Source organism: Sturnus vulgaris, chromosome 14 (genome assembly GCF_052056855.1).
Source record: "Sturnus vulgaris isolate bStuVul1 chromosome 14, bStuVul1.hap1, whole genome shotgun sequence".
Lineage (NCBI taxonomy): Eukaryota > Metazoa > Chordata > Aves > Passeriformes > Sturnidae > Sturnus > Sturnus vulgaris.
The window spans coordinates 14,833,614-14,850,737 of NC_142256.1; the positions used below are offsets into that span (position 1 = coordinate 14,833,614).

General features: G+C 42.4%; 1 protein-coding gene across 10 annotated transcripts in view; it reads left to right on the forward strand.

Annotated features, from left to right (window-relative positions):
* GRIA3 (glutamate ionotropic receptor AMPA type subunit 3) overlaps positions 1–17,124 on the forward strand; it is a 146,320-nt gene that overhangs the window by 96,144 nt on the left and 33,052 nt on the right. For all 10 annotated transcript variants that reach the window (XR_001403837.2, XR_015806779.1, XR_015806780.1 and 7 more), the window contains 2 exons: positions 6,926–7,302; positions 14,148–14,346. Coding sequence is in view for 7 of the 10 variants with exons in the window: in XM_014886405.2 (XP_014741891.1) it covers positions 6,926–7,302; positions 14,148–14,346 (576 nt within the window). In the remaining 3 variants the exon portion in view is untranslated. The remainder of the gene's footprint in view (positions 1–6,925; positions 7,303–14,147; positions 14,347–17,124) is intronic.

Sequence of the window (17,124 nt, forward strand, 5' to 3'; positions counted from 1 at the left end):
ATTTGTAAACATTGTGAAATACCCTTGGCCTTTTTCTCCATCCATTGAGAGGGGGCTGTGTACCACACTCACAAGGATGTGCACTAAGCTCTTTGAAGATGAGAAGTGCTCTAGAAGTGTTAATTATTTGGAGCAAGCGCCTCATTTACATGCTGCTTTTCCTTTATCTCTCACTGGCTTAAAACTCTATTAGGGAACTAAAACTATGTTAATGTAATGCCCCTGTGAATCTTGTCAGCAAAGTGACTCCAGTTTGACTCCTCTGGATTCCATTTTGGGAAGATAAGAGGCAGATTAGATTTTTAAGCACCTTCGTTAGCATCTATGGAAGATAGACTTGGTAGGATAAAAGGGGCCTGATTGGTTTTGGTACCAGTTATCCAGCAGCTGAGCTGAGCTGTGGCAGAAGCACAATCCTTTAGATTGCATTTGTCTCAAGTGATAACCAGTGACTAGTCATGTGTCAAATACAGCATATTCCTGACCCAGCAGCCTCCTTGCCACCACTTGGCACTGCTGGGGCATCTCAGCCAGCTTTTTGAATACTGAGCCCTTTTTTGCATAGCCCCATGCATGCAACTCTTTTCTAAAATTGCTCTTACGACAGTCATAGGAAATGAATGGCTTGTCATTTTAATGTTAAAAGCATAATTAACTGTATTTAATGTTTGGGTTGTGCCAGTTTAGTTACTATTGCTCTCACTTCCTATGGAATGCAGGCAGCACGTAGTGAGGGGAGAAAAGGCAGCCTCCAGACCCCTGCATGGGAGGGGAGGGGCCTCAGTCTGCCCTGAGCTGTACCCGAAGCTGCAGGGGTGATGTGTCGAGTGCTGCAGGTCTGGAGTGTGGCACAGCCCTGGATCCAGTGTAAGACTCTGGAGGTCAGCATTAGCTAAGCCAACTGGAGTGGTCCCAAGACTTACACATTGCCATTTACACACTGAAATGCTTCCCATTAGAAATTCTCTGCCCTGTCTCATATCACATCAGGTCTGGTTGGAGGGCATAAAAATCTGCTGTACTGTAAGGTCCCTGAAATCAAGAACAATCTCAGCTCTCCCCCTTGGGCCTTTCCTTGTGGCTTTGCATGGGGCTGTACCTATGCACCTGGTTGCAGAGGGATTGCAGCCCCAGAGGCAGGGAATTCTGCCTGAGATTCCCAAACTCCTTTGCTTCAGGCAGGTGAACCCAGCAGTCTTGTTGGAGAGGAAATAACAGATCTCTGTGGTTTGTTAGCAATTTTTAAGTGTTAATGATAGTAGTTATAGTAGTAGTAATGATAATTATAATACTAATTAATAATAAGAATGAAATTTGTCATGAAAGGAAATGTATTTGGTTTTTCATAAATAAAGAAGTGTCAGTTCAGGCTGAAAAAAGACCCTTAATTTCGCTCTTTCACTCTGATGACGTCAAAATAAAACTCTTCATCCTACCAGATACCCATTCAAGCACTGGGTTGTTTTTTTTTTAAACTAAGAAAAATTTTCAAAGAATAGTGGAAATTTTCAGCAGAATAAAAATAGAAAATAGGTAGAGCTTTTTTCCTGGGCATTTTAGAAGGGAAGTAGCTAAATCATTCTCAGTCTAGGAGATTGAATCACTATTTAAATCTAACCAGCAGAGCAATCCAGCAAGGCAAGTGCTGTCCTGCAGTGACCTAGAGTGTCCTCGGCTGGGGCTGAGGAGCAGCAGCACCTCCCTCGACCCCTGTGCTCGGGGCTTTGTACCCACCAGCTGCTGAGCACTAGACAGTCGTCTTTTCTCTTCTGTGGGGTCAGCCTCTTTCTGTAGGCTTTTATTTCTTCTTCCCCTTTTAAAGCAGGCTGCTGTTCTTCCCTGTTCAGCCAGGGGAAGCCATCCCTCGCCGGGCCTGATGCTTTTCACAGCGCTGAGGCTAATTGACAGTAGTTTTAACATAGATCCTAATTGTAACTACAAATGCTTCGGGAATGAAAAGAGCAGCCAGACCTTACAGCCTTTAAAACTCTCCTCAGGTTAAAACAAGCCTCTATAAAGACCTCTCAATATGTAAAAGAGCACAAAGGAATGAAGCAGGGATGTAAAGGACAGGCGGTCCCCACAACACAGAAGCCTCCACAGTCTGTCAGAGTGGGACTGCTGACACATCTCCCTGCTTTTAGCAGACTAACCAGCCTCGTGTGGGGCTGGCCTCTCTGGCTCTACCAGCAGCATGTAGAAATACTAAAGATGGCATATACACCCTTTGAATCATAGCAGAGAGGCAGACTAATTTGATTCCTACTTTTCCTTAAAACCTCCCACATGCTCAGTCTGTGGCAGAGCCCGACTGTGCCATGAGTGGGTGAAGCTTGTTCTTTGCTCCTCACTCCAGGTTTCTACAGAGGGGAAGCCCAGGTCCCCAAAGGCAGCTGTGTGATGCTGCTGCCCTGCAGCTCAGACAGACCCTCATCCTGCACATATGGACAGATGTGGGGTCCCTGGCCAGGCTGAGCTTTGATGGGGGACAGGGTCACAGCCCTGGCACAGAGCCACACTGCCATGGTCCCGGGCTTTGGCTGACCTGGGTCCAAGCACAGGCAGAGGAAGCACACGTATGTCCACAGCCCCAAAAACAGATGTACCCGTTATGTCTCCATCTGTGAATGGCAGGAGTGTGTCAGGATGAGCTGTGGGCATCCACAGAAATCACAAATGGACTTAACTTTGACGAACTGTGGCAGACAGGGACAACTGCTGTTTTAACACCTTAATACCTTTTCACATTGCTCAGCTAGGGCATATTAAGACTTCAGTGCAGCATGTTGCCAGTCAGCTATGACCTGTTGGCTTTAAATAAGTGTGAGCTAATGTGTTAAAACCACATTGCCCCCGTGACTCAGCCTCTCAACACACCCTGAATATCCTCGGGTGTATTGGGCTGCCTTTACAAAGGTAGTTCTTACCAGCCAATACCACAGGCAATGTGTTGCTTTTCTGGTACCTGGAAACCTCAGACTGCACTAGAAGTGTTAAAACATGCTCAGAGACAAGTCACCATTGCAGCGCAGTCTCTTCTGGTGCCCCTGTGTTCCTGCATTCAGGACTTTCGGGGTGCCCAGAGGTTTGGCTGCCAATGGAAGTCAGTCACTGTCCCTCTGTTTCAGTCTGCACAGAGCTGGGATGATGCCTGGCTTCCCATCAAACAAAGTGCCTGCAGTCCAGACCCACTTCTTGAAGAGTATCCCTTGGGCAAAGGAGGTATTCAGTTCTGCAAGCAGGAATGACCCAAAGCATGTGCAGGCAGGAGTATAGGCCAGATCTCTCACTGTCTCTAGTGCACAGATTTGAATTTGGGAGAGTTATCAGAAGGTCTGTAAGCAGAAGAATCCCATCCCTCCTTTTGAATTACAGAGGTGGAACATCGTATCATTTTTCATTCTCCATGTAGAAGGATATTTCCATTTGCTATTTTTTTCTCCCTCCCCATAAGAGTCTGGAGGTTTGCAGCTCCCTGGGGTCATCTTTGAGCAGAGTGGGCAGCGCCTCTGTGCTGCCTGTCCTCTCTAAATCCATCCCTCCCACACTAGTAGGCAAAGACAGAACAAGCCTCAGAGGAATGCATGACATTTCTTGCCCAGCTCAAATGCAGTGAAGATGATGTTTGAAACACCATTAGTCATGAGTGATTAGCAAAGCTCAGTTGTTGAGGTTCTTAAACCCCTCTCCAGTTCTGTACGAAGAAGGGCATGTTCGTGGCTGTGTTCTTTTTAATCGAGCTCAATTTGTATGGGTTCTGCTTATCTGCAGCCATAACAGGGAGAGAAATTCTCAACAGTGCTGCAGTTATTAATGATCCTTTAGGGTGCTTAGAGCTCTCCATAAGCTCTCCATTTCAAATACTGTATCTCTAAATAAATAAGCAAAGAGAGAACTGTTTTTTAACCTCCCTAGTGCAGCTAATATTCAGGGAAGTGGTGAGCAACCAGGCTTGGTTGGATTGTAGCTGGTCCACTCTCAGTGCCCTGGTTTCCCAAGACTCTGTGTGTGAGCCCATGCTTGTTCCCTCTGCAGAAACCATTTGCTGCCATGTTCACTAACCAATGAGGGTGGGTTTTGGTGTTTCCAATACAGTGAATGCCTTTTGTGGGGATGGTAGGAGAGCATGAAGACTGAAATGTATCAGAAAATTAGTATTTGTATCCCATTTAATATTAAAATGCAGTTCAAAATTATTTACAAAGAAATATGTACTGTATGATATGAACATGGTAACAATCAGGGCTTTAATAAGTGATTTGTCTGTGCTTCAGCATCAGCTTCATCCTCCCATAGGAACATCCTGCATGAGTTCAGTTGCACGTGAAGGAGATACAGACCTTATTGCATGCTGCATCAGCACTTATGAAAAGTTCCACCATGTCTACTTTGGCAATTAAAATACCACTTTAGAAGAATTAAAATTCTCCAAGTCCATGAAAATGCTCCAGAAATCAAATGCTCTTACAACTGAAGCTGCCTTCCCCTCCCTTGACGGGGTGTTCCAAGGCTGGCAGTCCATGTGCAAAAGTGCCCGGTGGGAAAGCACCTGCCTCCCACCTCAGCTTCACTTCACATGGAGCCATTGCTAAGTCTCCACAGGGGTCCTGATCCATTAAGCTTGCTCTAATAAGGATTAATTTGTAAGTACCTCATTAGCTCAATAGGAAGTACAGCAGCATGGTCAAAGTGCTTAGTCTTCCAGCTGGCTGTGGACTCTGACTACATTTAGAACTGATATTCTGTGTGAATCTCACCCTGACTGCAGACATCTAGTATTTAACAGGAGCTCAACAAGCAGCAGCTATAAGAGAAATATATGTTTTGGGAAAATTCCTCAGTGAACAAGTTCCAACACCTTCTGAAGATGTTACCTTACTCTACCCATATCATCCCCTCCAGTCTCTCCATTCCTTAGGTGATGAACACATTCATCTGCAAAGCCAGTAAACATCCAGGCATCCAAACGCAGTCAGTTTTTATATTCAAGCGATGTTCAGCTCGATTTTTGCAGTAAGTGACCACAAATCAGCTGAAGTTTTCTCCTTGAGGAACAGCCACTCAAGGGTAAAGGCAGTGTCCCAGTACACATGAGTGTCAAAAGGGGCTGAGCAGGGCTGTCAGAAGGGGCACCCAGGGCCATGATTTCCGAGTGGCTTCCTTACATGCACAGGCATGGTTTTATCAGATTATTCCAAGCAGTGAACTTGTGCACATACCTTGTAGCTGCACATGCCAGTGTGAACTTTAGAGAGCTCTTGGGTGGCTGGAGCAAACCTTGAGGCTGTGTGTGCATGGGTGCCCTGCAGAGAGAGGCAGCTGTGGGGAGGGCCAGCCCTCACCTGACGAGGCTGTCACTGGCCTTGGTCTGCAAACCCTGAGCAGTACTCCAGGATGGCTGCACAGTGCTGCCAAGCACCAGCAGGCACCAAGCCCACGATGCTCTGATCAGTTGTACGAGAAGCCTTTGCTGTTTCTGCTTATCAAATGTAAAACCCAAACCAATAGCTAGGAGGAGGAGCAAACCAGACAGTAATGACAGTCACGTATATCACCATCAGATTTACATAAAGGCATGTTCAATTACTTTATGGCACAGATTTTAATCCTATCTTATTAACATTTCCCTTTAACTTTTATTCAAACTTCCATTTAATCAGGCTTTATTTTTCCACCAGAAAGAGATGCCTGGTTACTAGAGGGGAAGAAAATCTGATTTAAAAGATGCATAGTGGTTTAGGCAATGATGAATGAAGGTTTCCCCAAGAACCATTTTTTCTTTCTGAAATTCTTAATTACCAATGAAAGACCTTCTTTAAAAATATCAATAACATGAGTAGTTTGACTGTTTAAAATACTGTATGTATGTAGACTCTCATAACAGTCTTCAAATTAAAAGAACCCTTTTTTTGCATTCCATTCCACTCTCAGACAAACACTGACACCTGCTTGAGTACTTGGCTGGATCAAGGCTAGGGAATCTAAGTATCATGACTTGAATCTTTGTAGCATAGGAATACAGGTGCAGTTAAATATGTTGGAAATCTATTCTGAAATTTTAATCAGGAAACTAAGTCATTTGTTTTTATATGCCTTCCTACCTATGCAAGGATGTATAGATTGAAGGGAAGGGTATTCTTTCACCAGCACACAGGTGAACAATGAATGATGCAATAAATGCAATTGTGCTTCCAGGTGACACAGCCCCAGAGCAGTCTTTTACAGGCCTGTAGAGCCAAGGTCTCTAAGACAGGAGGGCATACATGACACTGCATTCTCCTCAGATTATCCAGGCTATTTGCTCCTCAGGGATTCAGAAATCTGTGTTAACTGTTCTTCAGTGGCCACAGAAAGGGTCTATCTGATTTCTATCCCCCCAGTACTTACTATCTTCTGTCCCTTACTGGAGTTTTAAAGGACCATACAAGTAGTAGCACCCAAGTGCAGCTGAAATTCAGTGACTGATTATTTCTCATGGGTTCCTTTTAAAGATCCTGGACTAATCAGTAAGGCAAGAAAATTTGCTGAAAGAATGGAAAATAGAGAATTAAAACATAGCAAACACAGAATTTGACCAAAGTCTTCAAGACAAATGAGTGGTTACAGACCATTACAAGAAAATGACATTGTGTTGGTTACCATCTCACTGTCCAGTTTGCATAGTGTTTATTCATCTGTTTTAACTTAATACAAGTATCTGCTGCTGTCATGAGCCCCTTGCACAGATTTGATTGTAATTTTTCTTGTTAATAATTTTTTGTTAATATCATGTAGTCCTTAACTTCAGTGACTGCAAAATAGCCTGCAAAGAATTTATTTCCACTCACTCTTGTAATTTATCATCTGATTCATTAGCCTGAGACTCTAGATTATGATTCTGTTGTGTCTGACTTGTAACTAACTTGGGTTTGTTTTCCCTTTTCAGAGAGCAGATATAGCTGTTGCTCCCCTCACCATAACATTGGTACGAGAAGAAGTCATAGACTTTTCCAAACCCTTTATGAGCCTGGGCATCTCCATCATGATCAAGAAGCCTCAGAAATCTAAGCCGGGCGTATTCTCTTTCCTGGATCCTTTGGCTTATGAAATTTGGATGTGTATAGTCTTTGCTTACATTGGCGTCAGCGTAGTTCTTTTCCTAGTCAGCAGATTCAGTCCTTATGAGTGGCACTTGGAAGACAACACTGAAGAACCACGTGACCCTCAGAATCCTCCTGACCCTCCAAATGAGTTTGGAATATTTAACAGCCTTTGGTTTTCCCTGGGTGCCTTTATGCAGCAAGGATGCGATATTTCTCCAAGGTTTGTTCCATATCACTCCATCACCTTTTTGCATTTTATGGTCATTTTCTGATGCCATGGTGCATATATGTTACTTTCTCAAATTTCTTTTTAATTCCAAATTTTTTATTTTGATATTTCCATTCAATATTCAGCATCCTCATCAAGCCACCATGCTTGCTAACATTCGCCTCCAGAGTAAGTAGCATTGCTTATAATGCCGTTTATGCATTTCTGCCAAACTTATATTCACCATGTTGAGGCTGTAAAATGCATAGGGTTTTCTGTTTTCAGCAATGCTTGGAGCGCTACCGTGTTTTTGCTGCATATCTCATTTTGCGGTCATCTCCTTGGTGCATATAGCACATTCTGCTTTGCAAAATAAGATTTATTTTAAAAGTCACATGCAACAGCACTTTAAAGCATCTCCATTCCCATCAAGGCTCCTACTAGTCTGTTTACTTTCTTTTGAGCCTAATTTCTCCAGTTTTGTTCTTCTTGAACTTCTTCTTCATCCTTCTGCTTACCACCATTTTGCTCATGTTCATGTCTCCAGATGTACTGTGCTACTGTCCTCTCTGTGCACTGTTATTTCAGTCCAGTCTAATCTGTTGTCCCTCTGTTCATAGTCAATATGGTCTAATAAGCATTGCCAGTTTCCATAAAGACTTTTCTTATTCGTGAAGATGTTCTTTCTGGATAAGGATGTAATAAAGTATGAATGATATTAGTACGAATTTAACAGAGAGCACTGTTACTAACTATTGTAGAATTATATTTCTTTTTATAGAAGTATTTTAAATACTAAATGAAAATAGTGAAGCTCTCTCTAATTGAACAATTCATGCCACAGATATTTTTTAGTAACATCTATCATATTTCTGCATTTACACTGTTAAAATACTTTGGTGATATGCTTGTTATAAGCAGTAAAATTATCTAGTTTCTTAGTGATAGAACAATAATTTTGTTTTGTATGACAATAATTTAATAACCAGTTTCCAGCTATTTTATTCATTAAAAACACATGTGAAGACAAACAGAATACAGTTTTCCATTTAACAAGGTTGTTATTTAGAGGAAGAGAGAGATCTTTTCCCTAAGTGCTGACGTTCAAAATGCAACTTGTTCTCCAGGTTGCCTTTTTTAATATCTGAATCATTGAAAAGGTGCCAGATTTTCCTGGTCCATACAGCATTAGGAGTCTTGAGTTGCCTCACTGAAGCAAATGACAAGATTTCTATGAAGATTTTTGGGAAGGATCATGATTTTGCCTGTTAGAGTGCAATGATCATCCTATAAATTTGCATTAGTTTCCCCAGTTCCTGGTGTCTGAATGTGCTGCCTCCCTGTGCACTGACAGCTGTTGGCTCCCTTCCCCTGTTTGCATTCCCTGATTCTGCCTTATGCCTCAAATCTTCATTGACACTTTGCCCCACTGCTTGCTGTTAAAGGGGATGAGTAGTCATAACATTTAAATTGCTGTTGACCATGTGTGTGCCCAATATCAAGGACCGGGAAATAAGCACTGGGACATCACATGGAAAGCTGCAGGCATCACACTGTTTCCACTAGATCTGCTTATTGACAGTTAAATAGAATGCATAGGATTTTTGGGAAGCTCTCATGTGACTCTTTGGCATGGTCAGCCATTTACCTTATATAACAAGTGGAACACACTGGTTTTTTTTCAATAAAACCACAATAAGTGCCTTGGAAATACCTACAAAAAAAAGGAGGAAGACAGCAGTGCATCTATTTATTTTATCTGTCCGTCAGAAGCTATTAACTCAGTATTAATATATGGCCTTCATTTGAAGAGGGCCAGTTATTTTGATGTCTTCCATTTTAACATTCCAGTCAGTTACGTGCATTGTTATGGAAAAAAAAGAGAAATTTAATACCTTGGTTTAAATTCCAGAAACACTGTTCCTTTGACTGATATGTTGATTTAGGTTGATTAAAATGTCAAATTCCTTTTCCGTAGAAGGGACTATTCCCAAGTATTCCATTCTTAATCTGTATCTTTGCAAGGTTACACCATTCACAATACATTGACTATATGAATGTTTCATACTATTTTATTACCACTAAAATGGGCTTCATTCTTCCATTGTGAGTTTTGTCTGAATAAATTTCTTATATGAGAGCGTACAGCACTCGTAGAGAGATGCCGACAAGCAGTCTGGAGAGATCACTTTTGTACTTGCTGATAAAGGCTCTTTCAGCTGCCTTTGTGTGGAACAGCTGTGACATCTAATGACTAGTTAGATCTGTCCTCGGTGAGTATGCTGTGTGGATATTCCAGAGGATATATCCCTATACTCTCCTCTCTCTATTTAATAGGAGTCGTCTAAACAGATTCAGAGAGCAGCCAAAGGCTGAGAGTTAGTGCATGCCTTGATATAATCAACATTTATTTCAGCAGTTTTGTTCTGCTATCAAAGGTTGCTCTGTTTTCTGCAGAGTGAGCTAAAGCATTGAAAATTCACTTTTGAGGCATCAAAAGTAGATTATTAAACTTGCTTTTATGTAAGATGTGTACAGCAAATGGAATCAGGAAAAAACAGTCAAATTTGTAACACTGATATGAGCAAAAGTGTCTTTGAAATCTCTATGAGAGCATGTATTTTCATTTTGCTCTTTACTCATGTAGAACAAAGAGGCTAGATTAATTAATTTCTGATGGAAAAAGACAGAGGGGTTATTAAAAACTATGTCAAGAGGTTGGTCATTTAGAGGGTGTATTTCTAGGTCCCTGCTTTCACAGCAGAAATCTCAAGAGACTCCTATTAAAGGCCATGGGAATGACTTTGTGGGACTTTCACACCAGCAATGAGAGGGTAACCTGACATTCTTGAAACTCCCACTGCCATTCCTATGATGGAGCATCTCAAGCCAGTGCTTCAGATGCTGTGTCTGCCTGTTGTGTCTCCGAGGCCAAGGGCTGGCTGGGCGTGCAAGCAAAAGGCTGGGCCCAGAGGTTGGGGGTACCAGCCCAGGTGTGCTCAGGACATCGAGGGGCTTCACACTAGGACAGGTGTTCAGGGTTCTTTGTCAGCATAACAACCATCTTACATCGATACAAACAGCCCAATTAAAAATGGAGTAGTGTGAGAAGCTTGTTATGTATCTGTAATACAGGAAATCAAATACCTTTTATGGCCTTGAGCAGAAACAAAATCCAAGCGATTTTGATAAATGAAGTTTTGTTTGAATGTATTTTATGTGTTATTCTCCTGGAAACTGAATGTGAATTTGAATGTTTATTTGTTTTTTTCTCTTGTTACTAATTTGCTCTCATTTGACTCCATGCTTCCTTTTAAATTTCCTCTCAAGGTATGCACTCTTCCTGTTTACTTGCTTTTGAAAACTCCATCTGACTTTGTTTTGACAATTGAGTTATAATCCTGTTGTTCCTGATCTGTGTTGCTGCTCTCATTTGTTAGCACTGTAATTCACTTTAAAATAATGTCATACAAATTGAGGTGATTTGGAAAACTATATTAGCTAAAGCATTAATTGATTGTTTTTAATTAAATTATTGCACATGTGGACAGGTATGGCTTACATCAGAAAAAGTGGTGCTAGTATTAAAAGCTCTGACTGAGTTTTCTATAATTATTGTCTGAGTAATAGAAAAATGTTTTTGTGGGTCACAATATAAACCAAACAGGCACTCTGATTACCAGCCTGGTATACTTGTACTAACCCTTTTTCTCCTGCATCCCTCTACACCAGCCCCTGCAGTGGGTATAAGGAGTCTTCATTTGAGCAGATGGACGGGGAGAACTGGGGCTCTTTGGTCAAGGAGGCTGCCAGGCCATGCTTGTCCATGTTCTTGTTCTTCAACTCTCTGTCTATCTGTCTTTTCTTCAGTGTCAACTTTATGGTTTATTTGATTTTTCTTTTGCGTCATCCTGTGACACCAAGTGACACCAAGCTATGTCAGCCCAGACTGCTCGGTAGTAGCTGCTGTTTAATCCTTCTTTCTGTGCTCCTTGGAAGACTCTGGAAGAAGCAACTCTAGTGACATCCAGTTTTCTTTGAAGTGACTTCAACTCTTCTGAGAGCAGCCATAGCCTGCATCTAGCAAGACCCCTCTCTTTCACGTAAGACCCTTGGGCAAGTGCCTTTTTTGTCAAGGGATTCCCCCCATTCCCATCTTCTCCTGCCTCTCAGGTGGTCTTTGTCCTGTATCTGTCTGACTTAATTCATGCAGGTTGCCAGACCTCTGGGGAGAGGTATTTTTACCTTTCTCAGTGTGTAGGATGGTGTCTGAACATGCAGCCTGGCACAAACCTTTTATTGTTGCAGCAATGGGAGCTTGAGGTTTGACTGGTTTGGAAAACACTTGTCTTCTGTACATCTCCATCCTAGCAACCCATCTGTCATACCAACAGAAGGGGCAGCTACCAATGCAAGTAAGACATTTCCTATGGGAAACTGTAGGGAAAATGAACACATAGCTGTTTTATTCCCAATGCTTCCACTGAATTTATCAGAACACTCTGATAAGTCTTTTTTTCATCTTCCTATTTCAAGATCGCTTACCTTAAAGCAAGAGGGCCTGGGGAACCTGGAAACTCCAGATAAAGCTTGTCCTGTTGTAGGGAAGTAGATGTTTCATCTGCTGAACCTGCTAGCCAAACTCCTCCTCAGTCTGGCTCTGAAATTGTCCACATCACTGCAGGGAGGAGAAGTTCAACTCCAGGTCTTCTCTGAGGATGGAAAGTGTGTAGTGAAAAAAGGAACTAAAGAAGGATGAATTTCACCTGACGTAGCCGTCTGAAAGCAATAGACTGTCGTTTTTAGTGAGGCATCTTGGTTCCCTCTGAAGTCATGAGACAGATGGACAACTTTAGATTTATCCCACACTACAGCAAGTGAGATAAATCTCTTTCTGAGGGTGTCAGGCTCTTCTCTTTTTCTCCGCTGGCTCCAAAGGAACTCCTTTGTGACAAATTCAGCAGGTGCTGATTTATAGTTGGAGAAAATTGTGTCAGCCCAAGTATGAGGGTATCAAGCTTTACCAGATAGCTAAAACCAAGACCCTACCTGTTGAGGAAGCTGGCCAAAACGGCCTGCAGCCATCTGTAAAATCCAACTCACATGATATCTACAAAGAATGTAGAGTAAGGTAGATAGATTCCTTGACTTAAGGCACTGTTCTGTATTTATATTGCTGAAAATTCCCTTTGCAGCAACTCAGTAGCATTGTGTTAGTGAGCACAATGGCTGCGCAGCCCAAGCTGAAACTTGGAAGCCTTTTATCCTCTTGGGAGACCCTCAAGAAAGGCAGGGAGGCCTCCTCCACTTGTGGGTGATCTGGTGGATGTGTGCCTACTCTGAGGAACCAGCCTTCATCTGCCTTCTCAGTGGGAGCTGCTGCTTTAGCTCCTTGGGCAGACTAGAGTAGAGGGCAGTGGTGCTTCACCTTTCTCCACATTCCTCTCACATATTCCAGATTGAGCTCTCTGTTTTTATTGTGTTGGTAATATTTTAATTTGTTATGATCTGTAATGTTGGATGGATAAGTTTTTTCTTTATTTTTATTTTCTGAATAATTTAATGGCATTTTTTTAATGGCTCAGGCAATCTCAGGCGCTGGCCAAGACTGGGCACTTTACCAGCAAAGCCCCCTGTGTGGGTGGGGTGGGGGCACATCATGAGATTTTTGGTTTTTGCCTATCTCCATCTGTTGGTAGGACAACTTGTACCCACTGTCTGGGGATGGCACTGAGGGGCTTGAAGGAAACAAATAAACAGGTAAGAGTTTTCTATTTCTTCTCTTCACACAAACTGAGGAGTACAGCACCCAGGTTCCACAGATGTATCTGGGATTGATTCTTCCTCCATTGGTATCAGTAGAGCTAAGGGAAAACATGAAATAGCTTTGTCTCAGCACTTCACATGTTTGTTGGTCATCATGCTGTATTTGAAGAACAAGCAATGTACATGGCAATGAAATGCCCCACCCAGCTGAGTGATGTGTCACTGCCATCCTTCAGCCCAGATCAAATACTTTGAGGCTGATCTTAAATTGCTGTAAAGCACCAAGAGCTCTTGCTGACAGGGTCCAGACCTGCTGACCATTAGGCATTTTGTAATTATGTGTTTGCAAATAAGCTTTTTCTTGAGTCCTTGTGGAATCCCTTTTTTATAAAACAAAAACCAAAGACTGCAACAAAAACTAAACACAGGTTTTTTTCTGTTTCCTTATCTGTTGCTCTGGTGCTTATAAAGCAGGGATATGCTTGACTTGGAACAGTGCAACATGCAAATTTTAATTAGCATAAAACATAAACCAAACCAGCCTGCAGATTCAATTTGTACTTCCTGATAGGCTGCAATGAGAGAAGGATACTGGATCATTTTTGGTACATTCTTTTGCATATTTACTCAGATTCCTTTTTACAGTTTACTGGATGTTACATTTTGGGAGTGGATGCAGTAAAAGATGCATTTGTGTCCTCCAAGCTGGGCAAAGGGACATGATGCTGGCATATTCCAGCATATCCAGTACAGGGAAAGGCTGGGCACACAGAGACAACAAAAATCTTCTGGCAAAAGCCTTCTCCAACAAAGGATTTGTAGAAGTCAGGAGAGCTTGTTCCTCTCCTCAAATGAATTTTCTCTTGTTTTCCCTGAAGGACTACAAAAAGAGTTGCACTAGATAAGACTAGGTGTGCATTGATGTTTCACTCCTGAGAAAGGTTATCAGTAGCTAGCTCACAGTCCATCTGTTCACAGATATCTGGAAGATCTGGGCAAAAGGGTTGTGCATGTGAATTTCTCTTCAGTGAAGAAAGAAAAAAATCAAGGATTGTCTTCAAAGCAATTTAATGATATGTGTTTTTCCATAGATCTCTCTCAGGGCGAATTGTTGGAGGAGTCTGGTGGTTCTTCACTCTCATCATTATCTCTTCCTACACTGCTAATCTCGCTGCCTTCCTTACGGTGGAAAGGATGGTTTCACCCATAGAGAGTGCAGAGGACCTGGCTAAACAAACTGAAATAGCCTATGGCACTTTGGATTCAGGCTCAACCAAAGAATTCTTTAGAGTAAGTCTGTTAAATCTCCTTTAAGTGCCTAATTTATGGGTTTCAGTTGTTTGATTTTACCCAGCTGTAATAGTCGTCCTGGTGAAAGCTGCGTTGTGCAATCAGGACAGACCTGAGTGCAGATTTTAATATCAAAAGGCATTGTATCAGAAATGGGTGGTTTTGCTTAACCTGAAGCATCTCAAAATGGATAACCCGACTTCTGCTGTTACAGGAAAGGTTTTGTAACACCAGTTTCAGAGCTTTGGTCTGACGAGCAATAATGCAGTCGTTGGCACAATATTTAGTGGTGAAAACTCTTGCAAGGAGTGATGCTCTTGACCTACTTGCTGTGCGTGCCCAGCTGGCAGGCAGTAATGCCATCCGACGTCGGTGCTCACTTGCCAGAATGAAGGGGGATGGGAGGCCTGTGCTGCTGCTCATTCCTGGTGGAGCATTGATTGCTGCCGTTGTTGTGTCTCCATTGCTCGCCAATGTCTGGCCCTGGCTGTATCTGACAGCCAGGCAAAAATCTTGTACCCCAGAACTCTGGTCGTTTTTCACCTTGGTTAGGGAGATGCAGGGTTTGCAACATTTGGGGGTAGGGACAGGTGCACACTTTTATTTAAGGTCATCTTTCTTTCTCCTCTTGCCAAGCCACAGGCTGAACTGCAGAGGGTTTGGTGAGAGGCATTAGGAACACTAAGTATGATCTCAGTCCACTTTTATGTCTCTGAAAGCTCTTATTTCTTTCCAAGGGTGAACTGGAATACTCAGGCCTTTCAGGGAGCTCTTGGTTCTCTCTCAGCACTGCCAATCAGATGCCATCCAAACCAACATTTTATTGTATAGAAGGGTGGTCAGTGCTGCAGGACTAATTACTGCTTGTCATGGATACTGGCCAGGTGCAAGCAGGAGGGAGGAGGGAGACAAAAAACCCCTTGCTGCTGTAGGCTGATGAAATACTGAATGCTCTTTGGAGAAATACTCAGAGCTCCTTGAATTTACTTAACATTTCAATACATGACTGCACACACACATATATGTACACAGACATCTGATGTAAACCTGAAAGGGAATGCAAAGGTATTTTATGAAGGTTTTGCAGTCTGCTTGTAATGTCCTTATATTAAAAGAGATATTCAGTGGTTCTTAATTATCTCTGGTAGCAGGTACATTACAACAGCTTCTGATTGTGTTAAAATCCTGTGAGATGAACAATGACCTTGTAAGGGTGACGTTAGTGTATAAAAATTTTTATTCTGCTTAATTATCAACCCAAGGCAGTATTATCTCTACAGCAAAATTAAACTAGCACAACTTGTTCAGAAATATTGGTGCTGTTTATTGTCACTATACTGATCTTAGGGGGAAAATGCCTTCTTTGACTGACTTGTTACTGTTCATATAGAAAGAGGGATTGTATGGGGATGTTCCTTCATTTCCTTAATAGTTTGACACAACAAGGAAACCCCTTCTCCTGGAAAGATCAAGGGAATGAATGTTTCATGTGAAAGGATACAAAGTCTGGTGAATGTGTGAATGCTTTGTTGTTCTGCTAATAATCTTGAGATGAGCTGTGTCTCTCTGCTGGTGCTGGGAAAAGCAGGGTTGTAAATGAGCTGATCTGTCAGGAGCTGCCAGCTCCATCAGGCCAAGACAGGAGTCGGATGGGGATGGACGAGAGCAGAGCCCCAGCAGTGTGGAGCAAGGCTGTATGGGCCAAGTGGGAAGAAGAATGAGCTCTAAGTGTGCTTCTCTCTCTTTGGCATTCTCAAGGCACACAACATCATTTCAGTTGTATTAACTTTTGCAGAGTAATTAATTTGAATAGAGTGATGCATCCATGAAAGTGTTGTAATTAGAGTCTTCTTCAGTTGATTTGAAAAGGGCAAGAGCTTTGCCTTAGAATAAATGCTTGTGTTCACATAAATACTTCATTGTACAGTCTTTATTAGTTACTTAATAAGATGGTAAAGGTGGCTGAAACTTGAAATAACTTAGAGGACTCTTGCTTTCCGAGGTCCTGCAGCACAGATGGCACCTCTCTCTATTTTAGGGGATTTGTTCTCCCTTGGCATCCAGAGGCATCAGTGGGAGTGACAGTGCTCTGAGTTGGATAAAGCCATGAGTTCTCCTGAGTGCAGGGTGATGCTTATCCCCTGTGTAAGGGGAATATCTTCCACCCATTTGCCCCCAGCATTTTGCTAGTTCAAACATCAGTTAGCTGAGGGGCTCATGATCATTTACTCAGTGAGAAAGGAGTAACTTGGTTTATAGCTGGGCCATGGCTTCACACAAGAGGTTCAGGACAATCTCTCCAAGATCCCTTTAAGAATGGGTAAGTATGTATGGGTATATCTCTTTCTAGAGCTGTAAGGCTAAAATGTATCTCAAAGGTACTAATCAGATACTGATCTTAATGGCTGCTGTTGGCCAGTGGAAGGTGCCAGACTGACAGTAGAAAAGAAAAATTGCTTCCTGATGCACCATGAAGGGAGGACATGTAAGTGAGCTTCAGATCCCCACCGTCTGGTCTGCTTGTGCTAGAAGGAGCTCCTTTAGAACCTCCGGGCCATGGCTGCCTTCTGCCAGCCCCATTTCCAAACAGGATCACTTTCGAAGGTTCTTTTTACAGTGTGAATACCTGAAACTGGACTGATATGAACCTCTCAATTCAGATGGACAGATGATAATGACTTTGAGCGACTTCAGACCTGGGCAGACTCCAGCTCATGACCTATTTTCCAGTCTTGGCAGTTTCCTTAAACATCACAGTGCCTCCCAGGCAGACGATCT